The following is a 27,194-nucleotide window of genomic DNA, read 5'->3' on the forward strand; positions in this document are numbered from 1 at the left end:
TTATCAGCTAGTTTTTACCAAACACTTTTTTTTATCGGCTAGTTTATCAGCTAACAGCTAGCTTTTTATCCATCATCTAGCTTTTCAGCTATCAGCTAGCTTTTCAACTAGTGCGCCAAACGCAGCCAAGTGTTTAAAACATTACAATAAACATCGTCTAATCCATTCAAAGTGTCCAAACATTACTAAGTATTAAAACACAAAACTAAGGATAATTTAGTCGATTATTGGGTTGACCGAGTGATTCCATATAGGCCTCCACTTATTGTTTGAATTGAGCTTGTTTTTGCTGCATTTGCAACTTAACTTCAGCTTGACTTCTTTTCATCTAATTTCTCATATCCATTTTTCCATTCTAACAACTTGTTCTTGCAACATTTATACCTAAAAAATGCTACTACAAACATATATAATTAGTTAATATAACAATATAACCCTTACCCTACATTTAATTTCACTAAAATCAGAAGAGATGATGTATTAAGATTGATAAATCTTTTTGTTGATGTATGTAATTCAACAAAACATAGAAGTTGAATGACAAATTCTTCATTTTTACTTAAAAATATAACCGAATAATATCACCAGGATAAATTGTAGACTAGAAACGATTGTGAACAATATTATTATTTGCCAAATGTACACCTAAAAACTGAAATATTAATAAAAATAGTTTTATAAATAAACACAAGTTTGATAATTACCTTCATAACGCTTGCAACAAGATCAAGCACACTCTTGTTGAAATTCCATATCATGCGAAGCTGCACATTGTCAAGGAAATGCACTTGTAATAAAGATCCTACAAATTAATACATAAAGTTCAAAAAGGAAATCAAGGTTACGCTATAAGTTAAAAATTAGTGAATATATATCACTATTTTCACACCATGAAAATCAAAAACTGTGTTTCATCATATTCAATACAAATGAACTAGAACTATTAGCATCCATGACCTCATTAGCAAGAGGCCATTTGTTGTCACTGCTAATCTCCAAGACTCCATGGTAAGTTCAAAACAATCAGCAAAATTGTAGTTAGTCTTGCATACCAACATATATTTACATGATACCTAACGTAAGTGAAGTTGAAAAAATAAACCATAACATGTAAAATCATAGTGGTTTGGCAAATTTTACATCAAAAACTCCAATAAATAGGAAGTCAAATGACACATTTCCAACATGGTACTATTTTAAACAACATATTATTGAGCCCATTTGTAATTCCTACTTCAAATTTAAGACATGTTAAAGTAGGAGCCATTATACAACTTTGCCATTTATTTCAAAGTTTTATCATGAGGAGATGCATAGTTTGTTGCAAAAAAAATAAAAAACAATGTTAACATAAACAAAATACAGTTTATGTTAGAATACAACAAGCTTTTGAAACATTCCTAACATTATCAACAAAAATCATACCAAAATTCTACCAAAAAGGACTATATAAACGAAAGGTACTTTCCATAAAAATCAAGAACTTCCACTACAACTCCGAAAATATAAAATGTTTGCTTATGATTCAAGAGTGTGAGTGCTAAAATGAAAAACAAAACATTAAATATCAGAAAAACACGCAAAGAGTGTGCCAACACAAACCCGAAACAAATAATCGTTCTCGAACATTTATCGTGTCATGGGCCAGTATTCGGTTGTATAATAATTAATAAAAATGAAATCGATGTAAAGGAAAAAAGGAGGGGATGGGTGGAGCTCATAGAGCTTACCGAGAGCTGAAGGACGTCAAAATTGGCGGAGGGGAAAGGATGAAGGACGACGACCATTGCGAAAGGCTGTGATCGAGGTGGCGTCACTGGTTGTGGGTCAAGTCTAAGGTTTTTTCGATTTCAATCTATAACCAACGAAGGGTTGTGGCTTCACGTTTGTAACATCCGGATCTTTGATGTATGGATTGAAAAGCATTATGGGATTTTTTTAGTTGGCGTCGACGTGGTGGAGGCATTACCACGACATGACAATTTGTTTTTGGGGCGCACATCTTTAATGGGTGCCACGTCGTGATGCTATATTGGCCACGACGTGGCATATATTTTGTAAAAAAACCTAGTTTCAAGTTTGTGCCCCTATTTAAGGGATGTGATCGCTAGGGTTTTCAATCCCTCAGCCTCCATCACCTCCCTCTCACTCACCTTGTAGCCCTAACCTCCATTGTTGAAGATATTGAGCTTTTGTTGGTATTTTGGTGTTTTGAAGAAGAAAGAAGCACACTTGGAGAGTGGATCTAACTTACAAGCCTCATCATCATCTCCAACCTTATATTCTGGACATTTGTAAGTGATCAAGATTCAACCTTTATTGCTTTATGTCTCTAGATGTAGGTTTTTGTCCCATTTTATTCATGATGATGTAGTTAGAGTAGAAGGATTCCATAAAGTTAGCAACTATGGATCCTTAAGGTCCTTGGAGTATCATATAGTCTACATCTGAAGTGTGTTCATGTTTTGGAGTACCTTACATGAAATATTGGTGTTTTTCTTCACTTTTGACCTAGCTTGAACTCTAACCATGTATTTGGCATGCATCGCCGAAAAGAAACAATCTTTAGGACTTAATAGTCATTAGGTAGCTTTCTGGAAAGGATAAAGGGTTGGCTTGATGATTTGGGGGTTGACTCTGTTATGTGGTGAAAATTCATTGCCCACGGCGTGGTAAACTGTTCGCCACGACGTGGGGATTGGAGTATTCACGACTGTTTTGGACTTTCGTTGCCATGACATGGTGATTTTTTTTCACGACGTGGCGATGGTTTTCCTTCCGATTGAGAGGTTGGGTCGGGGTTGAACTCATTAGCCACGACGTGGCCATGGATTGGCCATGACGTGGGGGCCAATCAAAGTCAAACTTTGACCGTTGACCTTTTTACTAGGTTGACTTTAGTCAAATTGTTAGTATTAGATTGTAGACTAAGGCGAGATCTTGTGTGATTCAATCAGTGCGCAATAACAACTGTTTCGTGACGCTGAGCTGAAATTTGTCTGATCATGTGAGAAATGTGAGTCTTCTCACTATACTGTGTAGGATGTTAGCTGTCTTTGTGACTCTTTCATGTGTATGTTGGTTTGGGCCTATGTGTTATATGTTGGGTTGTGCCCATTTATTATACGTTGGGTTGGACCCATTTATTATATATTGGGCTGGGCCCATTCATTATACGTTGGACTGTGCCCATTTATTTGTATGTTGGGCTGGGCCTATTTATATGTACGTTGGGGTGGGCCCATTTGTATGTATGTTGGGTTGGGCCCATTTACACGTTGGGTTGGGTCTATTTGTATAGTGTGTGGTATTTTGGGGAACTCACTAAGCTTTGTGCTTACGGTTTGTGGTTTAAACATTTTCAGGTACTTCCATTTCCAAAGGGAAGGGCTCGGGTTGACTGCACAACATCCCCTTATGATTTCTGCATCGATGATTATTTTACTCTGATGATTTTGATACATTGTACTATGATTGGTTTTGAAACACATGATGTATAGATTTTATGATTTTAAAAACGAAAATTTTTATCAGTGTTTTTGGGACAGTACAAGTTGGTATCAGAGCCTTGGTTTGAGGGATTCAGGCATATTCTCGGTGTGTCTGAACTCAAACTGAGGAATTGATTATATTTTTGAAAAGGAAAACAAGTTTTCGAAAAAGATTTTTATAAAGAAAGTGGTGGGATGTGTGCAATCATCCGAGCTCAAGTAATTGATTCCCAAAATACCCATACCTGAGTATTATGATTAGGATGTTGTTATGTGAATTTCATACTAGAGTAGAGCTAAGGATACCTTCAGGAATCGTATGATAGAGTTTCCTGATATGTGTGATGCCTTTTAGCCTTGGAGGAATTGGGTGATATGTATTAGTTGGAATGATTAATTTAGCATTATTTCCTGTTCCTTTTTTGGTTATGGGCTTAGGGTATAATCATTATTTGGCCGTCTACCTGATTCTGCATTGTATACAATTTACATACATAAGGCAACCAGTGGTGTTGGTAGAAGTTCCTTGTAGTGAGAGGACAACGAGGGGAGGATTACTAGGGGAGCCTAGGGAGTACTTCAGTGGTGATATGTATTCTACTTAGCCTAGGGCTTCTGTGAATTTATTTAGTTGAGTGACTTAGAGGATTCAATATGGTTCTTGAGGAAAGTACGGATAGGTGTGGAAGGTATTATTACGCCAATACTAGTAAAAGCACAAGATCTTTACTCGAGTCAAGGATGGTCTCTGAGACTCTAAGGAGTTTATAGAGTGAGAGTTTCCCTCGAGTTTATTCTGATCATTTGTACGTTTGTATTTCAGTATGGTGACCACTCGAGGAGGAGGTTCTGCATCGGGTTTTGGTTCTGGCTCTGGTGCCGAACCAATTGATGAGAGAGTGCGTGAGTTAATCACATATGAGATCACTCATGGTATCTTGGATTCTACTCTTCTGATGTTTGGTACCATCAACGAGAACAACATGGAGCTTCTAGACGAGCGTTTGAGGGCCTTTCAGGCCGAGATCACGACGGGACAGTTAGGGGCACAAACTCTCTCATCTCAAGAGTTCAAGACTTGTGGGGCCCCAGAGTTCTTCCGGTAGAAGGACCCTATTGCTAGCCGTTGATGGATCGATGACATGGAGAATGCTCAGCAAATGAGCTTCTGGCCCAACCGGTTGAAGATGGGGTTCACATCCTTCCTTCTGAGGGACCAAGCTCGTGACTGGTGGGAGGAGGTGGGTCATAGATTGGGATCTGCGGTTGTGGTAGCCATGACTTAGGATGATTTCGTGACGAGGTATTGAGTTGAGTTTGCATGGAAGATCGAGGTGCAACAGCTAGCGAGGGAGTTTCAGGACCTTCTACAGGCTACAAAGACTGTGGCAGAGATCACCGCCAAGTTCCGGGAGAGAGCTCTATTGGTTCCGCAGTATGTAGCAGATGAGGATATGAAGAAGACGAGGTACCATGATATGCTAAGGGATGATATTCGTGAGTTCGTGACTTTGTTGGGTTTCAAAACCCTTGAGGATATGATAGTTAGAGCCTGGGAGCGGCAGATTGATTTGGAGCTTTTGAGGAAGCGAAGACCAGTGTAGACATCAGAGGGCCAAGCAAAGAGGCCCAAGACTGTTGACTCTTGATCGATAGGCCAGCAGGGCCGGGGCCGTTATGCCAAGTGAGGGAAGTATCACGAGGGGAGTTGTCACAATAAGGGAAGGAGTTGTTTCAGATGCGGCCAGACGGGCCATTTCAGCAGGGATTACACTCGTGGAGCACTAATATGCTTCCACTGCAATCAGACGAGTCATAAAAAGGGTGATCCCCGAGACTAGCAGGAGGATCAGTGGTGGAGCCTACATTATCATCAATGAGGATTACCGATGGTCGCAAGGGAAAGGCAGAGGCTCCAGTGGTGAAGAGCTGGACATTTCAGTTAACAACCAAGGAGGCGCGAGCAGCTCCTGATGTGGTTACTAGTCTGTATCATCACCATATCTTTTACTACTTTCATTGTTTATGCTTATGTTTTATTTGATCATGTATAGGGAATTTCTTAGTTAATGGTATGACTGCTCATGTTCTGTATGATGCGGGTGCTACCCGATCTTTTGTATCTCTTTTACTTAGCAAGAAGTTTAGCGACGCCCCAGGGACTCTGGATTACCCTTTGGAGGTGGAGATTGCCAAAGATCGTTCAGCTAATGCTTCGAGGGTTCATCGAGGATGTGTTCTGAATATGTTTAGCGAGAGGTACTCGATCGATTTTGTTCCGTTTCCTTTGCGAGGGTCGAAGATTATTGTGGGTATGGACTCGTTAGGCCTCAATAGGGCTATGATTGATTGTGAGCACCAGTAAGTGAGAGTTCGAACCCAAAGTGGGTGGGGGGGACTGGTTATTCATGGCGAGGGTGCTCAGCATGAACTAGTAGTCTATTCGGCTGCAAGATCTAGGAGGTATATTCAGCAAGGATGCATCAGATTCCTTGTTTATGTGTTGGATATGTGGGAGGAGGGTAAGACGGTCGTGGCCAATGTGCCCATTGTTCGAGATTTCCCTGATGTATTTACTGAGGATTTATTGGGAGTGCCTTCTGAAAGGCTGGTTGAGTTTCACATTGATCTGATTCTAGGTGTGGTGCCGATAGCCAAGGTGCCCTATCATTTAGCACCTCCGGAGATGCAAGAGTTTTCTACACAGCTACAGAAGGATGGCTCTGATCCTGTTTGTGAAAAAGAAGGATGGCTCACACAGGACGTGCATTGACTACTGGGAGTTGAACAAGTTGACGGTGAAGAACAATTACCCATTTTTGAGGATCGACAATTTATTTGACTAGCTTCAGGGTGCATCTTGGTTTTCCAAGATTGATTGGAGGTCAGGATATCACCAAATGAGGGTCAGGGATGAGGATGTGCAGAAGACGACCTTTAGGACTCGTTATGGTCATTACAACTTCGTGGTGATGCCATTTGGGCTCACCAACGCACTGACATTGTTCATGGATCTCATGAACCGGGCGTGTAGGCCGATGTTGGATTGGTCTGTGATAGTGTTCATTGATGATATTTTGGTCTATTCCTAGACCAAGGATTAGAATGAGGAGCATTTACGGGAGGTCTTGGAGACCTTGATTAGGGATAAGCTTTATGCCAAGTCCTCTAAATATGAGTTCTAGTTGCACGAGGTGTAGTTCTTGGGGCACATCGCTAAGACCAAGGCAGTGATGCAGTGGGAGGTTCCAAAGACACCATCTGGGATTATGAGCTTCCTTGGTTTAGCAGGTTATTATCAGATGTTTATTCAGGGTTTCTCCAAGATTGTTGTTTCATTGACTTGATTGACGAAGAAGAACGTTACTCTATGGTGGGAGGCCATATCAGCAGGCAGCTTTCGAGAATTTGAGACAGAGGTTGTGCGAGGCTCTAATGCTGACTCTGCCCGAGGGTATGGACGATTTCGTAGTGTACTGCGATGCATCGATTTTGGGTTTGGGAGCAGTGCTGATGCAGAAGAGTCATGTGATTGCATATGATTCAAGGCAGTTGAAGCCTCACGAGGCAAACTATCCTACACACGATTGCAGCTGGGAGTTGTGGTTTATGCCATCAAGATTTGGAGGCATTATTTGTATTGGGTCAGGTGCACTATATATACAGATCAAAAGTGCATGAGGTACCTGATGGATTAGCCGAACTTGAACATGAGACATTGGAGATGGTTAGACGTGGTGAAAGATTATAACTATGAGATCTTGTATCACCCTAGGAAGGCTAATGATGTGGCCAATGCCTTGAGCCGCAAGGCAGCGAGTGCACTTATTGGAGATTTGTGTCTGAGGATGGTTATTGTTTAACCATTATTAGAGTTGATCAAAAAGGCTCAAGTAGAAGGGTTGAAGAAGGAAAATTAGAAGGAAGGGGAGACAAAGGGTCAGATTTCGTTATTTGTTAGGGATACTCATCAGTTATTGACTCAGTGTGGTATGGTTTGGGTTCTGGTTTCTAGTGGGGTTAGGTAGACATTATTGGAGGAGGCTCATAAGTTGAAGTTTTCGATTCACCAGGGGCCATGAAGATGTATAGAGACTTGAGATTGAGTTATTGGTGGCCCTGTATGAAAAGGGAGATTGTATGGTATGTGGAGCGCTGCCTAACTTGTCGGAGAGTCAAGGCCAAAATCAGAGACCCCATGACAAAATGCAGTCGTTACCCATCCCAATATGGACGTTTCCTAGGACGGCATGAGGGGTGGATTATATTTGGGTGATTGTTGACAGATTGACCAAGAGTGCTCATCTTATACCCATTGGTAAGAGTATTTCTATCGAGAAGTTGGTTGACATCTACATCGGGGAGGTGGTTGTTCGTCACGGGGTTCCAGTTTCTGTGGTATCTGACCGCGATGTCTATTTCACCTCCAAATTTTAGAGGAAGTTTCTGTTGGGTTTTGAGCATTCTAACACTCCTATGGTGTACATGCAACCCTATAAACCTTGGATCTATGTTTTCTCTATTATACATGCAAATATTAAATATTCCAAGGTTTCATCCTAACTAGCATATTATGAAGCACCTATACTACAAAGTTCTAGTTAGATGACATACCTTATGATGTAGCTTTATGTCTTCAAGCTTTAAGAGCTTAGCCCCAATAGTGTGGAAGCCTCAAGTGGAATCACAAATCACCAAAACACCTTTAGAGAATATGGATACTTGGCTCACATTTATGAAATTGGTTATTGCCCTCTTTAGTGTATCCACACTAGCCACTAGCACCAATTTCATGAACCATAAGACCCTTTATATAATGTGGAGGATTAGGGTTAAACCCTAATACCCATGACCTTTCATTTCCTAGGATCCATGGGTTAAAGCTCCATGGACTATCCATGAAGACTTAGCCCAACCTAAATGAACTTGGCCTACTACACATATATATCTAAGAGTCCATATTTAATTAGTTCCTTTTGATCACTTAATTAATTATAAATTAATTCTTGATGAATTCTAATTAAATAATATGATTATATATTAATATATTAGAACTCACAATATATTAATATAAATCATAAATGTACTATTCTCAAAAGACTATCCATAGAAATTATGTCGGTGAAGTGCAACCCAAATGGACCATGTCGGGTCGGGTCAAGTACATACCAAATATCGTTATGGACTTAGACATTAATCCAACAGTCTCCCACTTGGATAAGTCTAAAACTATTATTGAGTATGACTTCAAAAACCAACTGGCAATCGTAGCTCTTAAAGTCGTTGTCGAACTCTGATCTTGTCAACGAACTCTGACCTTTGTCAATGACTTGTCCATTAGATAAGGGATCATATATTCCTCCATTCTAGATATCATATGGACTGAGACATGGATTATCAATCATTCTCTCTGTCCATTTGTTGTTTCCCGATTTCCGATTTATGATGACTGACTGATTGAACAAATCAAATCAGTCCTGGCTTGGCCAAGCACTCACATGTGTCATCACTAAATCATCGAGGGGCCCACAGATATCGCTTTTATCCCGAAGGTAAAAGGAATGGATAAACTTCGACTCATATGTCTTGTTCTGCTACTTGTTGAATCATACATAAAGGCACATTTTATAACATCGAGTTACCAATGCGTTTTCGTGCAATCAATGTACTATCAACTCATAGTAACAACTCATATCTCTAGGTTTGAAGAATATAAGATATTATCGTCTCGTGATCACTCGTGACAAAATCCATGAAGTGATTCAAATGAGCGCGGGTTGAATCCAATACTCAAAACTTATGAGCACTCATGAGTGTTGTAGCACCACTTTGTCCACCAACTTGGACCTCTACAAGCCAACTCATGACAGTCTTGATTCATATCTACTTCCAACATATGACCGACTGTGGATGGTTTAAATAACTTAATCATTCAGGAAGAGCGACTTAGTTATTCTGGAAGTCAAAACATGCAAAGTGAAACACAAGAATAAATGAATCAAATATTGTATCAAACCCTATGAATATAAATAAACACTTTTATTTATCACCATACTGATTACTCATTATTCATTGTTTCGATTTTATCAACTTTATACTTGAATTAAAAACACTAGTTGTCCCATGCTCCAAGCATGTACATTATGTTTTTCTTAAACAATAGGTTTGCCATACACCAAGTATGCACTCTATGTTTGTCTATGATCCTTACTTTGTGAACTAGATCGATTGAACATACTTTCAATGATTCTCTATTCACACTCCCAAATCCTTATCAAAAAATGTAATAATTCCAAATTCCTATCATTTATCGAAATCTGTTTAGATTTTAAATTTATATGCACTGACCCTCTTGTAATGAATGTGTACAAAGTCACAAAACTTGTCAACATTCATTAGAGGGAATTCCAATGAAGATCAACTTCATGGAAATTAAGTCTCATATTCAAAGTACATAGCTTTGAACATGCTTCTTGCATTAAGTTTTTCTAATCTTACACAGACAACTTCCACCTATGGAGACAACTCCATATTCCCATTTTGACTACCCCTTTTGAACAAGAGTTGCCTTTTTTCAGATTATGTCAATATGGTCCTTCCAAATTTAACACTATACTTACAATTGTCCTTGAGCAACCAATCTTTGGTAAACCTTAGATTGTCCTCGACAATTGCTTAATCACTTTAGTCATATCCAATTCTAAACCTTTTCCCTCCTTTATGCCCCAAGGCATTTGGAAAATTTAGAAAGGATAAATATTATAGCACATGTAATCGATCTTGTACCCAAAGCAAATGGGACACGATTCATGATGTCTCACATAAAGACATGTTTCTAAACCAGTCTTTTGCTACAATATTTTTTATTTGTCTTGTTCTCAAAATTTGACTATGAAAAGGGATGCCGTAATCATAATCGAATTTTGAGAACACAATATATAGAATTTCCTTAAGTCGAATCAATCCAACATGAAATTCATATATATATTCTTGACTAAAGGTGATTAAAATATCAATCTAAGCCTTTTAGAATTGAAAATGAAGCCTCTTAGAATTGACACGAAGTATAATTTCCTCTCCCTTAATTATAGCAAAACAACTTTTTCAACCCCTGCAACCTCACGAATTGAAACTTTTGTTTTCTATAATTAACATTGCTAACTTGCAATACTTATCATAATTATCATGCTCCCACTAACATGATGATTATTAGCATAACACTTATGATCCCACTAGCTTTGACATGTATCCAGAAATTACTGAACTTGTAGAAATCAACACTTTATTAACTTTCTTACCAAAGTTCAAATTTCAGATACTAGATTGCTTTGATAAGACTTTATCAAAAAACATACACCTTATCGTAGATAGCTCACATGTGTCTCTAAACAATTTTGAGAACTATGAAAAGGGATGTCGTAATCATATTCTTAATTGTTTAGACCTTTGCTTTTTCTCATGAGTCCATGTTGGTGTGCTCTACTAACGACTTTGAGAATGCAAATATTGCTATCTACTTAAAATCTACTTGGTGGAAGTGTTTCCTCACCATTATTTTCATGAATAGGAGAGAAACCTTATGACCCTTAGATTTTATGGTGTATGTGTTCTTATCCACGTGAATTTGTCAAAACCATAATCACAAGACTAGGTTAGTGACAAATCCTAACTCATATGGATCGAACTTGTGCAATCTTAACTTCTTGCCACCTGGTAGCATAAGGGCTTGCCATTGCTTCCAAGTAGTTATGTAAACAATTGAGAACATGTAGAACTCAAATGTTCTAGCCAACTTAACTGGAATGGGCACAGAAATATCAACACAATAGGTTATAAACCTCTAGTTGTGTACTAGTGATGAAATACAGGTTTTATTCTTGATTAGTTCTTGAAACTCTATCAGGATCTTTTAGACTCCCACTGTCTTCTTGACCTATAAGACTTTCTTGTCAAATATTCAAGAGATAGTGTGGATTCTAATCAAGACAAACACTTCACATAATTGGCCTTAGTTGGTCTTTGTTTTATCCAAAACATCACATCTTACCAATTTCAAATGTACAAGAGTAGAAAACTTTTACTCTTACATTTGACAAGTGTTTTAAACCTCCTTTAAGACGTGTCACTCAAGTTACAATCTCGGAGTATAACTCTAAGAATTGTTTTGGAACTAAGTATGACTCATCTTATTGATTTAACCACTTCAACAATTCATGATTCCTCTTCTTAGCTATCAGAATGCACTTAGAGGATGAATTGTGATAAGGTCTCTTAATCATTAAGATGATCATATATACATGTAACTAAAGTACTCTCCCATCTTTTCAGATTTGAGAAACTTTTATCCTTCTGCCTAATTTGATTCTTCTTATTCGCTCTGCCATACATTTGGAACTTTTCCAATGTCTCAGAATTATACTTAGGCTTGTAAGTATAATCATATTTACTAAACCTTAGTAAATCATGATGAATAGTCTTATCCATCTTTTGTGGTGGACTTTGGCTAGTGCACACGAATGTGTACTTGATCCCTTAGTCCTTTACTTGAGTCACATATACATGTGAACAAGGGACTAGTCTTAATTTTCCAAAAATGAAAATTCTCATTCACCATACTAAACAACTTGCATGATTCCAAGTTTCGGTCCACTTGAGACTTGGGTGATGAGAATCTTTCCTTATTTGGTAAATTTAGACACTACCACAAACGAAAGAATCAAACTCATATTTCCAATATTGCTAGAAACATACAAACATCAAGTTTTCATGAATGCCACCGTAAGGAGATATAAAATAAAGTAAAACAACCTTTTATTTATTTTTCAAAATTGCGGAAAAACCTTTTCCTTACAATGTAACTTGAAATGAAAACTATCCTGTTACATGTTTCCTAGCAATCTATCATAACTCCTAAGAAGTAGCTCAAGAATCCGATCTTCAACCAAGCGATAGAAATCCATCTTCGCGATCAGATTCAGCATACTCTTTCTTTAAGTTTCCTTCCCTTTGCTTGATCCTACTAAATATCAAAATGCAACCGAGTCACATTTTGTGTTAAGAATCATCAACCGGGAGCTTAATAGAGTTAGATAGTGGACTTTCCTGAAGTAGAGTCAAATTTTTTGATTCTACTTCCTTTCAGGTAGGGAGAGCAGCTTCTATTCCAATGCCCCTTTTTCTTCACAATGAAAACATATAGACTCTTTGGGAATGGTACAAAAGGCTATTCCAGTCTTAGACTTTCTCTTTACCTTCCGGTCATGTCGTGACCTGTCACATAGTAGTCTTTCTATATGACTCAGGAAGTGACTGAAAGACCCAGTCAATAGCTAACTTCCTTAGGATAATGACACCCAACATTCTCAACCTGTCTATCTGTGACTTCGTTCCTAAGACACGAGTGCACACAAGACTGCCAACTTTATGTTTTATTGTGAGTAGGGATTGAGTGATCTTGAACTTTTCAAGTCTTTAAACTTGTGGGTCAGGGAGAATGATTGGAGGAGGTGGAGGAAGAGAAGTATGACTTCCATGAGACAAACTCGGGAAGTCATATTTATTAGGAAATCTTGATTTGAGAAGATCATTGTTGTCTAAACTAGACATCACAATGGGAGAACTTCAAGTAAGTTGATTTAAGTCCTTAATAGAACACCCAATATGAAATATTAAGGCTAGGACCCAACAAACTATTTTATAACTTGGAAGAGGGATGCCGTAATCCAAGCTATAAAATATTTGAAGGTAGGTGAATGACGATTCACCAATTTCCACCAAGATAAACGAAATGTATTATTAAGTTTTAATTGGTTTTGAAACTCCTAGATTCTTTTGAGATTCATTGAACTTTTCAATGGCATGTTTCAATCTCGAGTGTGCCCTTCAGGTTTTCTGACTGGGATGCCGAGGATCACAAAACAAGGTGTGAAGTAACCATGCAAATATACTTGGTACCCTTAACATTTACCCCTCAATCGATGTGCCGGTTAACGACACACGCTCCACCGATACTATGATAAACATTAAGTTACCCTTTGCCTACCTTGTTAAGTCCAGGTTAGTGTGCCGGTTAACCACACACGCTCCACTAACGGCTTAAACAAAGTGCAAAGTATAATTTCATGGATTAGCACCTTATTCACATTTTCCTAAGTAACTAAGTTTGGGAATTTATAAATGTTTAGTTACTTAGTATTTATCATTAATACTTTTAATGAAAGGAGAATTATAGTCCTTGTCCTACCCGTTCGGCTAACGACCCTCCACCGGTCAAGGAAGCGGTGGGTGAGAGTGGACACCCATTAAACTGCCATTTTATAGGCAGTAACCTTATACCCCCCTTATAGAACGGCTTCGTGAATGAGGCCTACTAATGGTAAGACGACTTTTTGTTCTTATACATATATAAATATTATTAAACTTATAATATTATAAAGTATAAGGGTTGAATTTTAATTTTTTTAAAAATTCTAGGGATTGGAACTAAATTTTAATTATGACTTTACATGTTCCAAAACTTGAGGGCAAGTTTTGTAAACTTTCAAAACTTTTCATTTCTCATAACTTATGAGTTATTGGCCTATTAAAATGAGTGACTTTTCATTTTATGTAACCATTGTGTTCTTTTAATGGATTTAATGACTTGTGACTTTTGGTTATCCATAACTTGAGGACAAGTTATGGACTCCATTAAAACACATAATGATCAAGAATTAAACTACCAAGAAGGTTACAAATAATTCCTATGATCATCTAAGCTCATAAGTTCAAGAACAAGCATATCAACAATTTCAAGAATCATAAAATTAACCATATAAAACTTGAAATTTTGATAACAACTCTGAAATTGGTTTAGCATAATCATTACCACATCAAAAACAGGTTTTATAAGTCCAAAACAGTTTAAGGTAATGATTCTAGACCAATTCCAGCACAAAAACTCGAAGATATGCTGTCAGGGGGTCCAACTCGTCGAGTGCATGAACAAACTCGACGAGTTGGATGCTTTTTGCCTTGGACTCGTCGAGTCCCTTCATGGACTCGGCGAGTCTGCTGTGCAGACAGCTCCAAACTTCGATTTTTAAGCAGTTTAAGCAAGCATAACAAGAAAACAAGCCTAGGCTCTGATACCACTGTTGGGTTTTGAGCATTCTAACACTCCTATGGTGTACATGCAACCCTATAAACCTTGGATCTATGTTTTATATATTATACATGCAAATATTAAATATTCCAAGGTTTCATCCTAACTAGCATATTATGAAGCACCTATACTACAAAGTTCTAGTTAAATGACATACCTTATGATGTAGCTTGATGTCTTCAAGCTTTAAGAGCTTAGCCCCAATAGTGTGGAAGCCTCAAGTGGAATCACAAATCACCAAAACACTTTGGAAAACCTTTAGAGAATATGGATACTTGGCTCACATTTATGAAATTGGTTATTGCCCTCTTTAGTGTATCCACACTAGCCACTAGCACCAATTTCATGAACCATAAGACCCTTTATATATTGTGGAGGATTAGGGTTAAACCCTAATACCCATGACCTTTCATTTCCTAGGATCCATGGGTTAAAGCTCCATGGACTATCCATGAAGACTTAGCCCAACCTAAATGAACTTGGCCCACTACACATATATATCTAAGAGTCCATATTTAATTAGTTCCTTTTGATCACTTAATTAATTACAAATTAATTCTTGATCAATACTAATTAAATAATATGATTATATATTAATATATTAGAACTCACAATATATTAATATAAATCATAAATATACTATTCTCAAAAGACTATCCATAGAAATTGTGTCGGTGAAGTGCAACCCAAATGGACCATGCCGGGTCGGGTCAAGTACATACCAAATATAGTTATGGACTTAGACATTAATCCAACAGTTTCATGAGAAGTTGGGTACTCAGCTACAGTTCAGCACATCATACCACCCCCATATCAATGGACAAAGTGTGCGGACTATTCATATGCTCGAGGATATGCTGAGGGTGTGTGTCTTGGATTTTGGCGGGAGTTGGGATACTTAACTTCCTTTGTCTGAGTTCTCCTACAACAATAGTAATCATGATAGTACCGATCGAAAACCTTTCGAGATTATGTATGAGAGGAAGTGTCAGACCCTGGTTTGTTGGGGCGAGCTCGGTCATCGGGTTATGGGGAGTAATGAGGTAGTAATCAAGACTACCGAGTTGATACAACAGGTAGGCGATTGGATGAGAACCGCACAGAGTCGCCATAAGAGCTATGTTGATCGACGATGTTCAGAACTCGAGTTCAAGGTCGGAGATTTAGTGCTTGTTAAGGTGTCACCTTGGAAATGTATCATCCGGTTCAGGAAGCGGGGCATGTTGGGCGCTAGGTATATTGGTCCCTTCAAGATCATTGCTCGGGTAGGCAAGGTGGCATATCGGTTGGATCTACCTGATGAGCTTAGCCATATTCATAACACTTGTCATGTCTCTCGATTGCGTAAATTTTTGGCGGATGATTCTGCAGTCGTGCCCATGGATGACATTCAGGTGGATGAGCACCTAAACTATGAAGAGATACCGATTTCGATTCTCGACAGGAAGACGAATACCCTTCGAAATAAGGTGGTGGGCTTAGTGAAAGTGCAATGGCAGCATCAGAAGGGCTCTAAGTGGACTTGAGAAACCGAGGTGGAGATGAAGGAGCAGTACCCAGAGTTGTTTGTTGCAGCGGACTTCGAGGACGAAGTCTGATTAAACTAGGGGAGAGTTGTAACATCCGGATCATTGAAGTATGAATTTAAAAGGATTGTGAGATTTTTTTAGTTGGCCACGATGTGGTGGAGGCATCACCACGGCGTGGCGGTTCGTTTTTGGGGCGTACCTCCTTAATGGGTGCCATGGTGTGGCATTATATTTGTTGGATAAGGTGTCTAAGTCCATAAATTTATTTGGTATATACTTGACCCGACCCGGCATGGCCCATTTGGGTTGCACTTCACCCGAACTATTTGTATGGTTAAACCTTTGAGAATTGTATGTTTATGATTTATTAATATATTATAAGTTATAATATTTTAATATGAAATCATATTATTTAATTAGTATTTGATCATAAATTAATTTAGAATTAATTTGGTGATCAAAAAGGTGACTAATTAAATATGGGCTCTTGTACTTATATAAGTGTGGGCTAATACTCATTTGGAATGGGCTTGGCATGCATGGGAGTCCATGGAGCTTTTAACCCATGGATCCTTGGAAAGGAAGAGTCATGGGTATTAGGGTTTACATGGATGTAACCCTAATTCCCCACACTATATAAAGGAGCTTATGATGCTTGAAATTGCACTCTAAGTGTGTGTGGAAGAAGGTGGCCGATTTCTACAAGCAAACATACACTCTCATAGTTTTTCCAAAGTTTGTGGTGATTTGTGATTTCCATTTGAGGCATCCACATTATTGGTGATTGGCTCTCAAACTCCAAGGAATCAACTCACTATTGAAAGGTATGTAATTCTTCTAGGCTTTATGTTTAAAGTTCCCCATGCCATGCTAGATAGGTTATGAACCTTAGAAAAACAAATTTGCATGTATTCATAGTAAAACATAGATCCAAGGTATCTAGGGTTGCATGTACACCATAGGAGTGTTAGGATGCTCAAAACCCAACAGTGGTATTAGAGCCTAGGATTGTTTTCTTGAATACTTGATGCAAACTGTTGAAAAATCAAAAAATTGAGTTGTCTGGGCAGTGGACTCGCCGAGTCCATGGGGGGACTCGACGAGTCCAAGTGAAAAATCATCCTACTCGTCGAGTAGGTTCCTGCACTCGACGAGTAGGAGGCTCTGACTGCAGTTTTTCGACTTTTGCTGCTGGAAATGGACTAGAAACATTACCCTAAACTGTTTTGGTGTTTTAAAACTTGTTTTAGATGGTGTAATGGTTATGCTAATCCATTTACAATGGCTAATATCAAAATTCCATGTTTATATGTGTTCATATGATTCTTGAAGTTTTGATATGATATTCATGTTCTTATGAGTTATTGTTAGATCATAGGAATTACTTGCTAACTTGTTTAATGATTAATTCTTGATCAATTATGTGTTTTAATGGAATCCATAATTTGTCCTCAAGTTATGGATTTCCAAAGCTCACTTTCTTTAATGTACATTTAAAACACATAAGTTACATAAAAATGAAGAGTCTTCACTTTTATGAACCATTAACTCATAAGTTATGAAATGAAAAGTTTTGAATAGTTTCAAAACTTGCCCTCAAGTTTTGGAATTTGTAAAGATACACACACTTTCATTCTAACCCTTAGGATTTTAAAAGTTAAAATTCAACCCTTATACTATTATAAGATTAATGGTTAATATTATATATATATATATATATATATATATATATATATATATATATATATATATATATGTATAAGATCAAGTCGTTTTACCGTTAATAGCCCTCATTCACGAAGTCGGTCTATAAGGGGGGGTATAAGGTTGTTGCCTATAAAATGGCAGCTTAATGGGTGTCCACTCTCACCCACCGCTTCCTTGACTGGTGGAGGGTCGTTAGCCGAACGGGTAGGACAATAACTTTAATTCTAATTAAAAGTATAATGATTATTATAAAGTAACTAAATGTTTTTTATAAATTCCCAATCTTAGTTACTTTAGGAAATGTGAAAATGGTGCTAACCCATGAAATTTACACTTTCTACCTTACCAAGTCGTTGGTGGAGCGTGTGTGGTTAACCGGCACACTAACTTGGACTAGTAAGGATAACGAAGGGTGACTTAATGTTTATCATAGATCGGTGGAGCACATGTGTTTAACCGGCACATTGATTAGGTGATAATATTAAGGGTACAGAGTGAATTTGCATGGTTATTCACACCTTGTTTTGTGATCCTCGGCATCCCAGTCACAAAACTTGAAGGGCACAATCGAGATTGAAACATGCCTTTGAAAAGTTCAATGAATCTCAAAAGAATCTAGGAATTTCAAAACCAATTAAAACTTAATAATTTATTTCGTTTTCATGGTGGAAATTGGTGAATCGTCATTCACCTACCTTCAAATATGTTATAGCTTAGATTACGACATCCCTCTTCTAAGTTATAATATATTTTGTTAGGTCTTAGCCTTAATATCACATTTGGGTGTCTTATTAAGGACTCTATATATCTAATCTAAACTTGTCTTTCTTCTTTTCAGATGTCTTCCAACAACGCTTCGGGTTCTAACCCTACCGACTCCCTCTCTCTCATGAACCTTTGTGGGAGAGTCATCTTCGATGTTTCGAACTTTATGGATTGGATCCGGAACATCAGGATGGTCACTCGTTACGAGGGCAAGGAATATGTCCTCGACAAGGAGCTCAAGGAACTCGATGAGACTACTGTTACTCCTGAGGAGATCGCTGAATATAGGACACATGAGAGAGATGCCACTAAAGTGGCATGCATCATGATGGCCACGATGACAACCGAGCTCCAAAAGTCCTATGAGGACTATTACCCTTTTGAGATGCACCAGGACTTGATGGAAAGGTACCATCAGAGTGCTCGTCAAGAGCGGTATGAAATAATCTCCTCCATGATAACAACCCGCATGAAGGATGGTGAACCCATCACGGGCCACATGCAGAAAATGTAAAGGTATGTGGACCGTTTGCTGAAACTGAATGTGAACTTCCCAGAGGAGTTGGCAATTGATATTATTTTCCACTCCCTACCCTCGTGTTATGATCAATTCCGCATTACATACCACATGAACAAGGAGGAAGTTACACTCAGCAACCCCTACTCCTACAACAACCCCTGTTTTGGCTATCGGGCAAGGCAAAGGGAAGAAGAGGAAGAACCCTTAGAAGGGTACCAAGGGAAAGTCTCTTGATGGCTCCTCATCAAGTGGAACCAAAGGTGGTTCTGCTACTCCTTCTGCCATCCCTAAGGATGCTGATTGCTTCTATTGCCAGAATAAGGGGCACTGGAAGCGAAACTGCCCAAAGTACTTGCAGTATGTCAAGGATGGAAAAGTGAAACCATCCCATGCAGGTATTTACACTATATTGTATAATAACTCACCATATTCTAACTCTTGGGTCCTTGATACAGGTTGTGGTATTTACATATGTTCTGATTTGCAGGGCCTAAGAAGAAGTGAGCATGTGGAGCACGGGAAGATAAACTTAATCATGGGGAATAGGAAGGTTTCTCCTGTTACCATGATTGGAGCTTATACTTTGTTGCTAAGTAGTGGGTTAAAGTTAGATTTGAATAAATGTGTTTACTCGTCTGAAATGGTGAGGAATATTATTTCTTTTCATGGTTTGTACAAACAATGGTTTACCTTTTCGTTTGATAATGAATGTGGTAGCATTAATGATTTCTTTAATAATGTTCTTTATTTTAAAGCATTACCTTGTGATGGTGTGGATGAAAATGTGTCGGTTGTAGATAACCTAGGAAATAATGTGTTGTGTATTGATTCCTCTACTAGCTTGGATAAAGCATCATTGTGGCAATTTCGTCTTGGTCATGTAAGAAAGAAACACATAGGCCAACTCCAAAAGGATGGAGTCCTGGAATCATTTGACCTAAACTCAGATGATAGTTGTGAATCTTGTTTGCTTGGGAAAATGACAAAATCACCCTTCACTGGTACTTGTGAAAGGGGTGAGGGTTTGTTGGACCTTGTACATACTGATGTATGTGGACCCTTCAAAACCGCCACAAGGGATGCTAATCGCTATTATTTGACTTTTACTAATGATTATAATAGATATGGTTATGTCTACTTAATCAAGCATAAGTCAGAGACTTTTGAAAGGTTTAAAGAGTTTAAACAGGAAGTTGAAAATCAATTGGGCAGGAACATTAAGATGCTTCAGTTCGATCGAGGTGGTGAGTATCTTAGTAAAGAGTTCCTCGACTATCTTAAGGAGTGTGGGATTGTCTCACAATTGACACCTCCCAGGACACCACAGCTGAATGGTGTGGCTGAGAGGCGTAATCGGACCTTGTTGGACATGGTTCGTTCCATGATGAGTCGAGCTTCGCTACCAATCTCTTTTTGGGGGTATGCCTTAGAGACTGCCGCCCATATCCTTAATCTAGTCCCTACAAAGAAGGTTGCCAAAACACCTCATGATATGTGGACTGGGAAAGTTCCCAACTTGCACCACATCAAGATTTGGGGTCGCGAGGCTTTTGTGAGGTGCGAGACTCATGATAAGCTCGAACCTCGAAGTGAGAGGTGTATTTTCATCGGCTATCCACTGAAATCCTTTGGTTACCTCTTCTACAGACCCAGTAAGAATGTGGTCTTTATGGCAAGGATAGGGGTATTTTGCGAGAGAGAGTTCATAAGCCAAGGAAACAGTGGGAGGCAAATTGACCTTGATGAAATTCAAGAGTCAAGTGGTGAAGGAACCTCAAACCTTAGCAATCAACCTGAGGAGGAAACTCCTGTTGATCCGACTGACGAGTCTGTACCTCTGAGGCGTTCCACGAGAGTTAGGAGTGCACCTGAGCATTACTATGGTTTCCATATTACTATGGAAGGTGATACACTTATCAGTGATAGTACACTGGTAAATCTGGATGAACCTAATAGCTACACGGAAGCCATGGCAGGACCTGAGGCTACTAAATGGAAAGAGGCTATGGACAGCGAGATACAGTCCATGTATGACAATCAAGTTTGGAACTTGGTTGACAATGTACCAGGTCGTAAGACAGTCGGGTGCAAATGGATCTTCAAGAAGAAGACCAACATGGATGGTAATGTACATACTTATAAGGCGCGACTGGTTGCAAATGGATTTTCTCAAACTCCGGGAGTTGATTATGATGAGACCTTTTCACCAGTAGCAAAGATTAAGTCTATTAGGGTTATGTTAGCCATTGCTGCATTTCATGGCTATGAAATATGGCAAATGGATGTCAAAACCGCTTTCCTTAATGGGAAGTTGGCTGAGGATGTTTACATGAGTCAACCAGAGGGTTTTGTCAACACAGAGTACCCTAATAGAGTGTGTAAGCTTGAGAAATCCATTTATGGATTGAAACAAGCACCTCGCAGATGGAATCTTTGTTTCGATGAGAAAGTCAAAGAGTTTGGTTTTTCGAGAAGTGAAGATGAGTCCTGTGTATATGTCAGAGCTAGTGGGAGTATAGTTAGCTTCTTGGTGCTATATGTGGATGACATACTGCTCATAGGAAATGACATCCCAACCTTGCAGGAGGTGAAGTCATGGCTTGGGAAGTGTTTTGCTATGAAGGACCTTGGAGAGGCTGCCTATATCCTAGGGATAAGGATATTAAGAGACAGGAGTAAAAGACTAATTGGACTTAGTCAGAGTACCTACTTGGACAAGGTGTTGAAAAGGTTCAACATCCAGAATTCCAAGAAAGGAGAATTACCGATCCAAAGCAATGCCAAACTGAGCAAGGCTCAGAGCCCGAGTACAGAGGCTGAAATAGCTGAGATGAGTCGATTACCATATGCTTCTGCTGTTGGCTCGATCATGTATGCTATGTCTTGTACCCGCCCTGATGTGGCCTTCGCTTTGAGCATGGTCAGCAGATATCAGAGGAACCCTGGCAAGGCTCACTGCACTGCGGTAAAGAATATTCTCAAGTACCTGCGGAGGACTAAGGATTGGATCCTTATCCTTGGTGGGAGTGATGACTTGAGAGTAGTAGGGTATAGTGATGCTAGATTTCAGACTGATAGGGATAAATTCCGCTCTCAGTCGGGCTGGGTCTTTACTCTAAGTGGAGGGGCAATCACTTGGAAGAGTTCCAAGCAGGAGACAATAGCTGATTCGACCTGTGAATCAGAGTACATAGCAGCGAGTGAAGTGGCGAAGGAGGCGATATGGGTGAAGAACTTCATCGGAGACCTTGGAATTGTACCAGCTATTAAGGAGCCTATGGAGATTTTCTGTGAAAGCAATAGTGCGATTGCCTTAGCCAAGGAACCAAGAGATCATGGGAGATCCAGACACATTGACAGAAAATATCACTTCATAAGACATAAAATAGAAGAAGGACTCCTCGTGGTAAAGAGAGTATGATCAGAAGAGAATCCTGCAGATCCCCTCACGAAGGGACTGACGAGGGTTAGGCATTTACAGCATGCGAGACGCATTGGGCTGAAGGATGATATTGGTTTTACAGATTAGATAGCTATTTCTGAAACTTGTAAAATGTAATCGACATTTGATGATGAGTAAAAGGTGTGTTTATTTATGAGTAAGGTGTTACTGTCTTTTGTCAATTATTTAATATTGTTTCAGCTTTTCATGTTTTGACTTCCAGAATAAATTACTTTATTCAAACTTCCACAGTCGGTCATACGTCGGAAGTAGGTATGAATTAAGACTGTCATGAATTGGGCTTGTAGATGACTAAAGGTGTTTAGCCATATCAATGGTTGCTACAACATTCATGAGTGCTCATAAGTTCTGAGTATTGGAATAAACCCACGCTCACTTGCATCACTTCATGGAATTTATCTCGAGTGATCGTGAGACGGTAATATCATATAAGTCTTCAAACCTAGAGATATGGGTTGTTGCATATGAGTTGGTTGTGCATTGATTGCACGAAAATGCATCAGTAACTTGATGTTATAAAACGTGCCTATGTGCATAATTCAACAAGTAGTAGAACGAGTATATGAGTCGAAGTTTATCTGTTCCTTCTAGTCCTTGGAGGATTAGAAGCGATATCTGGGCCCCTCGATGATTTTGTTTTGACCTATGTACCGGGCCCGGTCAGAACCTAATTGATGTGTTCAATTTAGTTCTATGTCAAACAAATCGGCAATCAGCAAACAAACTGCTAGACAATAAGTACGGCGTTGTTCCATGTATTTGTCCGACTGATATCTTGAGAACAGAGGATTATATGATCACTTATCTAAAATCGCGCTTCATAGTTCAAGAGAGTTTTAATAGTTCAAGAGAGTTTTAAGAGCTACGATTGTCGGTTGATTCCTGAAGTAATATGGGCAAATATAGTTATTAGACTTATCTAAGTGGGAGACTGTTGGATAAGGTGTTTAAGTCCATAAATTTATTTGGTATATACTTGACCCGAGCCGGCATGGTCCATTTGGGTTGCACTTCACCCGAACTATTTGTATGGTTAAACCTTTGAGAATTGTATGTTTATGATTTATTAATATATTATAAGTTATAATATATTAATATGAAATCATTTTATTTAATTAGTATTTAATCATAAATTAATTTGGAATTAATTTGGTGATAAAAAAGGTGACTAATTAAATATGGGCTCTTGTATTTATATAAGTGTGGGCTAATACTCATTTGGAATGGGCTTGGCATGCATGGGAGTCCATGGATAGTCCATGGAGCTTTTAACTCATGGATCCTTGGAAAGGAAGAGTCATGGATATTAGGGTTTACATGGATGTAACCCTAATTCCCCACACTATATAAAGGAGCTTATGATGCTTGAAATTGCACTCTAAGTGTGTGTGGAAGAAGGTGGCCGATTTCTACAAGCAAACATACACTCTCATAGTTTTTCCAAAGTTTGTGGTGATTTGTGATTTCCATTTGAGGCATCCACATTATTGGTGCTTGGCTCTCAAACTCCAAGGAATCAACTCACTATTGAAAGGTATGTAATTCTTCTAACCTTTATGTTTAAAGTTCCCCATGACATGCTAGATAGGTTATGAACCTTGGAAAAACAAATTTGCATGTATTCATAGTAAAACATAGATCCAAGTTTTCTAGGGTTGCATGTACACCATAGGAGTGTTAGGATGCTCAAAACCCAACAATATTGGCCACCGCGTGGTATCTATTTTGTGCAAAAACCTAGTTCCAGGTTTTGTGCCCCTATTTAGGGGATGTGATGGCTAGGGTTTTTACACTTTCAGGCTCCATCACCTCCCTCTCACTCTCTTTGTAGCCCTAGATTTCATTATTGCAGATCTTGAGCTTTTGTTGGTATTTTGGTGTTTTGAAGAAGAAGGAAGTACACTTGGAGAGTGGATCTAGTTTGCAAGCTGCATCATCATCTCAAACCTTATATTCAAGACATTTGTAAGTGATCAAGATTCAATGTTTATTGCTTTATGACTCTAGATCTACGTTTTTTTTTCCATTTTCTTCATGGTGATGTAGTTAGAATAGAAGAATTTCATAAGGCTAGTAACTTTATGGATCCTTGAGGTCCTTGGAGTATCATATATTCCAGATCTGAAGTGTTCTGATGTTTTGGAGCACCCTGCATGAAATATTGGTGTTTTTCTTTAGTTTTGAACTAGCTTGTACTTTAATCATGTATTGGGCATGCATGTTCGAAAAGTAGCAATCTTTAGGACTTAATGGTCATTAGGAAGCTTTCTGGAAAGGATGAAGGCTTGGCATAATGATTCAGGGGTTGACTCCATTAAGTGGTGAAAATTTATCGCCCACGTCGTGGCAACCAGTTCGCCACGACGTGAGGACTGGAGTATTCACGACTGTTTTGGACTTTTGTTGTCACGACGTGGTGATTTGTGTTCCACGGCGTGGCAATGGTTTTCCTTTTGATTGAGTGGTTGGGTTGGGGCCGAACTCATAAGCCACGATGTCGCCATGGAATGGCAACGACGTGGGGGCCAGTTGAAGTCAAACTTTGACCGTTGACTTTTTGACTAGGTTGAATTTAGTCAAATTGTTAGTATTAGATCGTAGACTAAGATGGGACCTTGTATGATTCCTTAGGTAGGAAGTAGCGCATGTTTCGTGATGTTGAGCTCAGATTTGTCTTATCATGTGAGAAAGGTGAGTATTCTCATGATATTGTGTAGGATGCTAGCTGTCTTTGTGACTCTGTAGTTACAATTTAATCGAGTATGAATTACGAGATCAGAGTTAAGTAATAATTAAGAACACGTGATCTAAATAGAATCTGTTTAGATCGATTACGCTTTCAAGGAATACAAAGAAAATCTCAGAGAGTACAATGCGAATGCGAAAACTTCTCTAACTCCAGTATTCATCCCATATATATAAGGATACAGAAAGTGAACAAAAAATATAAGGGAATAAGACACTTAAGCTTCAATACATAATGCCCTTATAATAAACTAACAAACAAATATTCGATACCAAGAATGACATAGACAACCTTCGACATCTCACAACAACTTTCGACCCCAACATTCTCCCCCTTTCTGAGAAGTGTCGAATCTAAGTCATCAGCATCTGAGCAGCTTGATGTATCACCCTTCAAATTTCTATATACCAGTTAACCACCTTGCGAATTTCAGTTTTTCACCTTCATTGTTCTTTGCACAACTATTCATTCGAACAATAAGGTTTGTCTAATGAGGTGTGGTATATCTTTCAACATCACATGCTTGAAACAGAAACTTCGTTATCTCCCCTTCTTATTCTTTTCGACAAACACTATTCCCAAAGGCTTCAAGCATATCTCTCCATCTTCATAACTCTTCAAACTAGCCTGGCTTTTTAACATCGATTGTGGCATAGTGATTTGTTTACCAATGACCAAAGCTAATTCGACATCAGTGAAAGCTAAATATTCATAGTAATTATCTATGAACAACTTGATGTCAGCAAATCCAATCAAAAAATCTTCTTTCTTTGTTAATTGAAGCTTCGAGACATTTGTTCCCTTCGGAATTCTTGCAACACGGATCATATCATGAACATTCATTAAAAGGAAGTCAGCCACTGAAAAGTGGAATGCAACATTATTCGCTCTGACTGCATGAAATCGATAATTCTGCAACACGCCCTCGAACAAAACATCTTTGGATATGTTGAGAACACGAACTATCTTGACCAGTGACCAGATCTCCTTTTCCCTTTTTCCCATAACAACATGGAAACGAATCTTCATTCTCTTAAATTCTTCTTTGTCTTCGAATTTATCACCAATCTGATACTAAGCAGCCATAAACATCATCTTGTTTATTGGAAGATCTAACTAATTGAAATCAGAATTTTCTGTGGCTTAACTCTTTTTGGGAATTTTCTCAAAGTCATGCATCTTACCAGCTAAGACTTGAGCTTCAATGTATTCACAACAGAAATGTTTCGAAGGATCACCCTTATCTATAGCAGGAGGATCATTCGCCCTTTGTCGAAGAATACTTTGAACTTGCCTCTGCTTCTCCATTTCCTTTTCTATAACAACTTTCTTTTCTTCGGCAGTGGGTTCTTTAGAGATGCCTTTCCCTTTGTTTTTCATCTCTTCTGTCGAAGGAGGTGGCTTTGATGAGCTTGAACTTCCAACACCAGAACGAATCACAACCCCTTTTGTTAATGGTCTTGTTGTTGTTGTTGTTGAAGTAGTTGTAGACGAAATCTTTGGTAACGAAGTATGAAGTTGAGTAGTTATTACTTTCCCAACAACTTTCGCATCATCATCACCTTTCGAAGATCCACTTCTTCCCATATTGGTATTTGAACCCATACCCATGCCAAAACTTATCCCTTCTCCCCCTTGCACCCCTGTGTAAACAGGTGGGGCATCCGTTAGCATCAAGTTCAACAACTTCGCAAGAGGAGCCAGTTCAGCTTTGAGTGTCAACTCCAAAGCGATAAATTTTTGTGTCAACAATGCCAGAGTAAGTAATGAAGAAGATGAAGAACCAACCTTCGAGACCAAGTCCTTTAGATTGTTCAACGTTTCTTCAAT

The 27,194-nt window shown here is 38.7% G+C and overlaps 1 protein-coding gene across 1 annotated transcript in view; it reads right to left on the reverse strand.

Annotated features, from left to right (window-relative positions):
* LOC145127580 (L-type lectin-domain containing receptor kinase IX.1-like) overlaps positions 1-26,393 on the reverse strand; it is a 30,355-nt gene extending 3,962 nt beyond the window's left edge. Inside the window, exons 1-4 of the mRNA XM_079062750.1 lie at positions 25,936-26,393; positions 25,773-25,825; positions 705-802; positions 610-652 (exon numbers count right to left, since the gene is read on the reverse strand). Of these exons, the coding sequence (XP_078918876.1) occupies positions 610-652; positions 705-802; positions 25,773-25,825; positions 25,936-26,393 (652 nt within the window). The remainder of the gene's footprint in view (positions 1-609; positions 653-704; positions 803-25,772; positions 25,826-25,935) is intronic.
* Between the last annotated feature and the right edge of the window lie 801 nt (positions 26,394-27,194).

This window comes from Lactuca virosa, chromosome 7 (genome assembly GCF_052849685.1).
Source record: "Lactuca virosa cultivar CGN04683 chromosome 7, Lactuca_virosa_CGN04683_v6, whole genome shotgun sequence".
Classification (NCBI taxonomy): domain Eukaryota; kingdom Viridiplantae; phylum Streptophyta; class Magnoliopsida; order Asterales; family Asteraceae; genus Lactuca; species Lactuca virosa.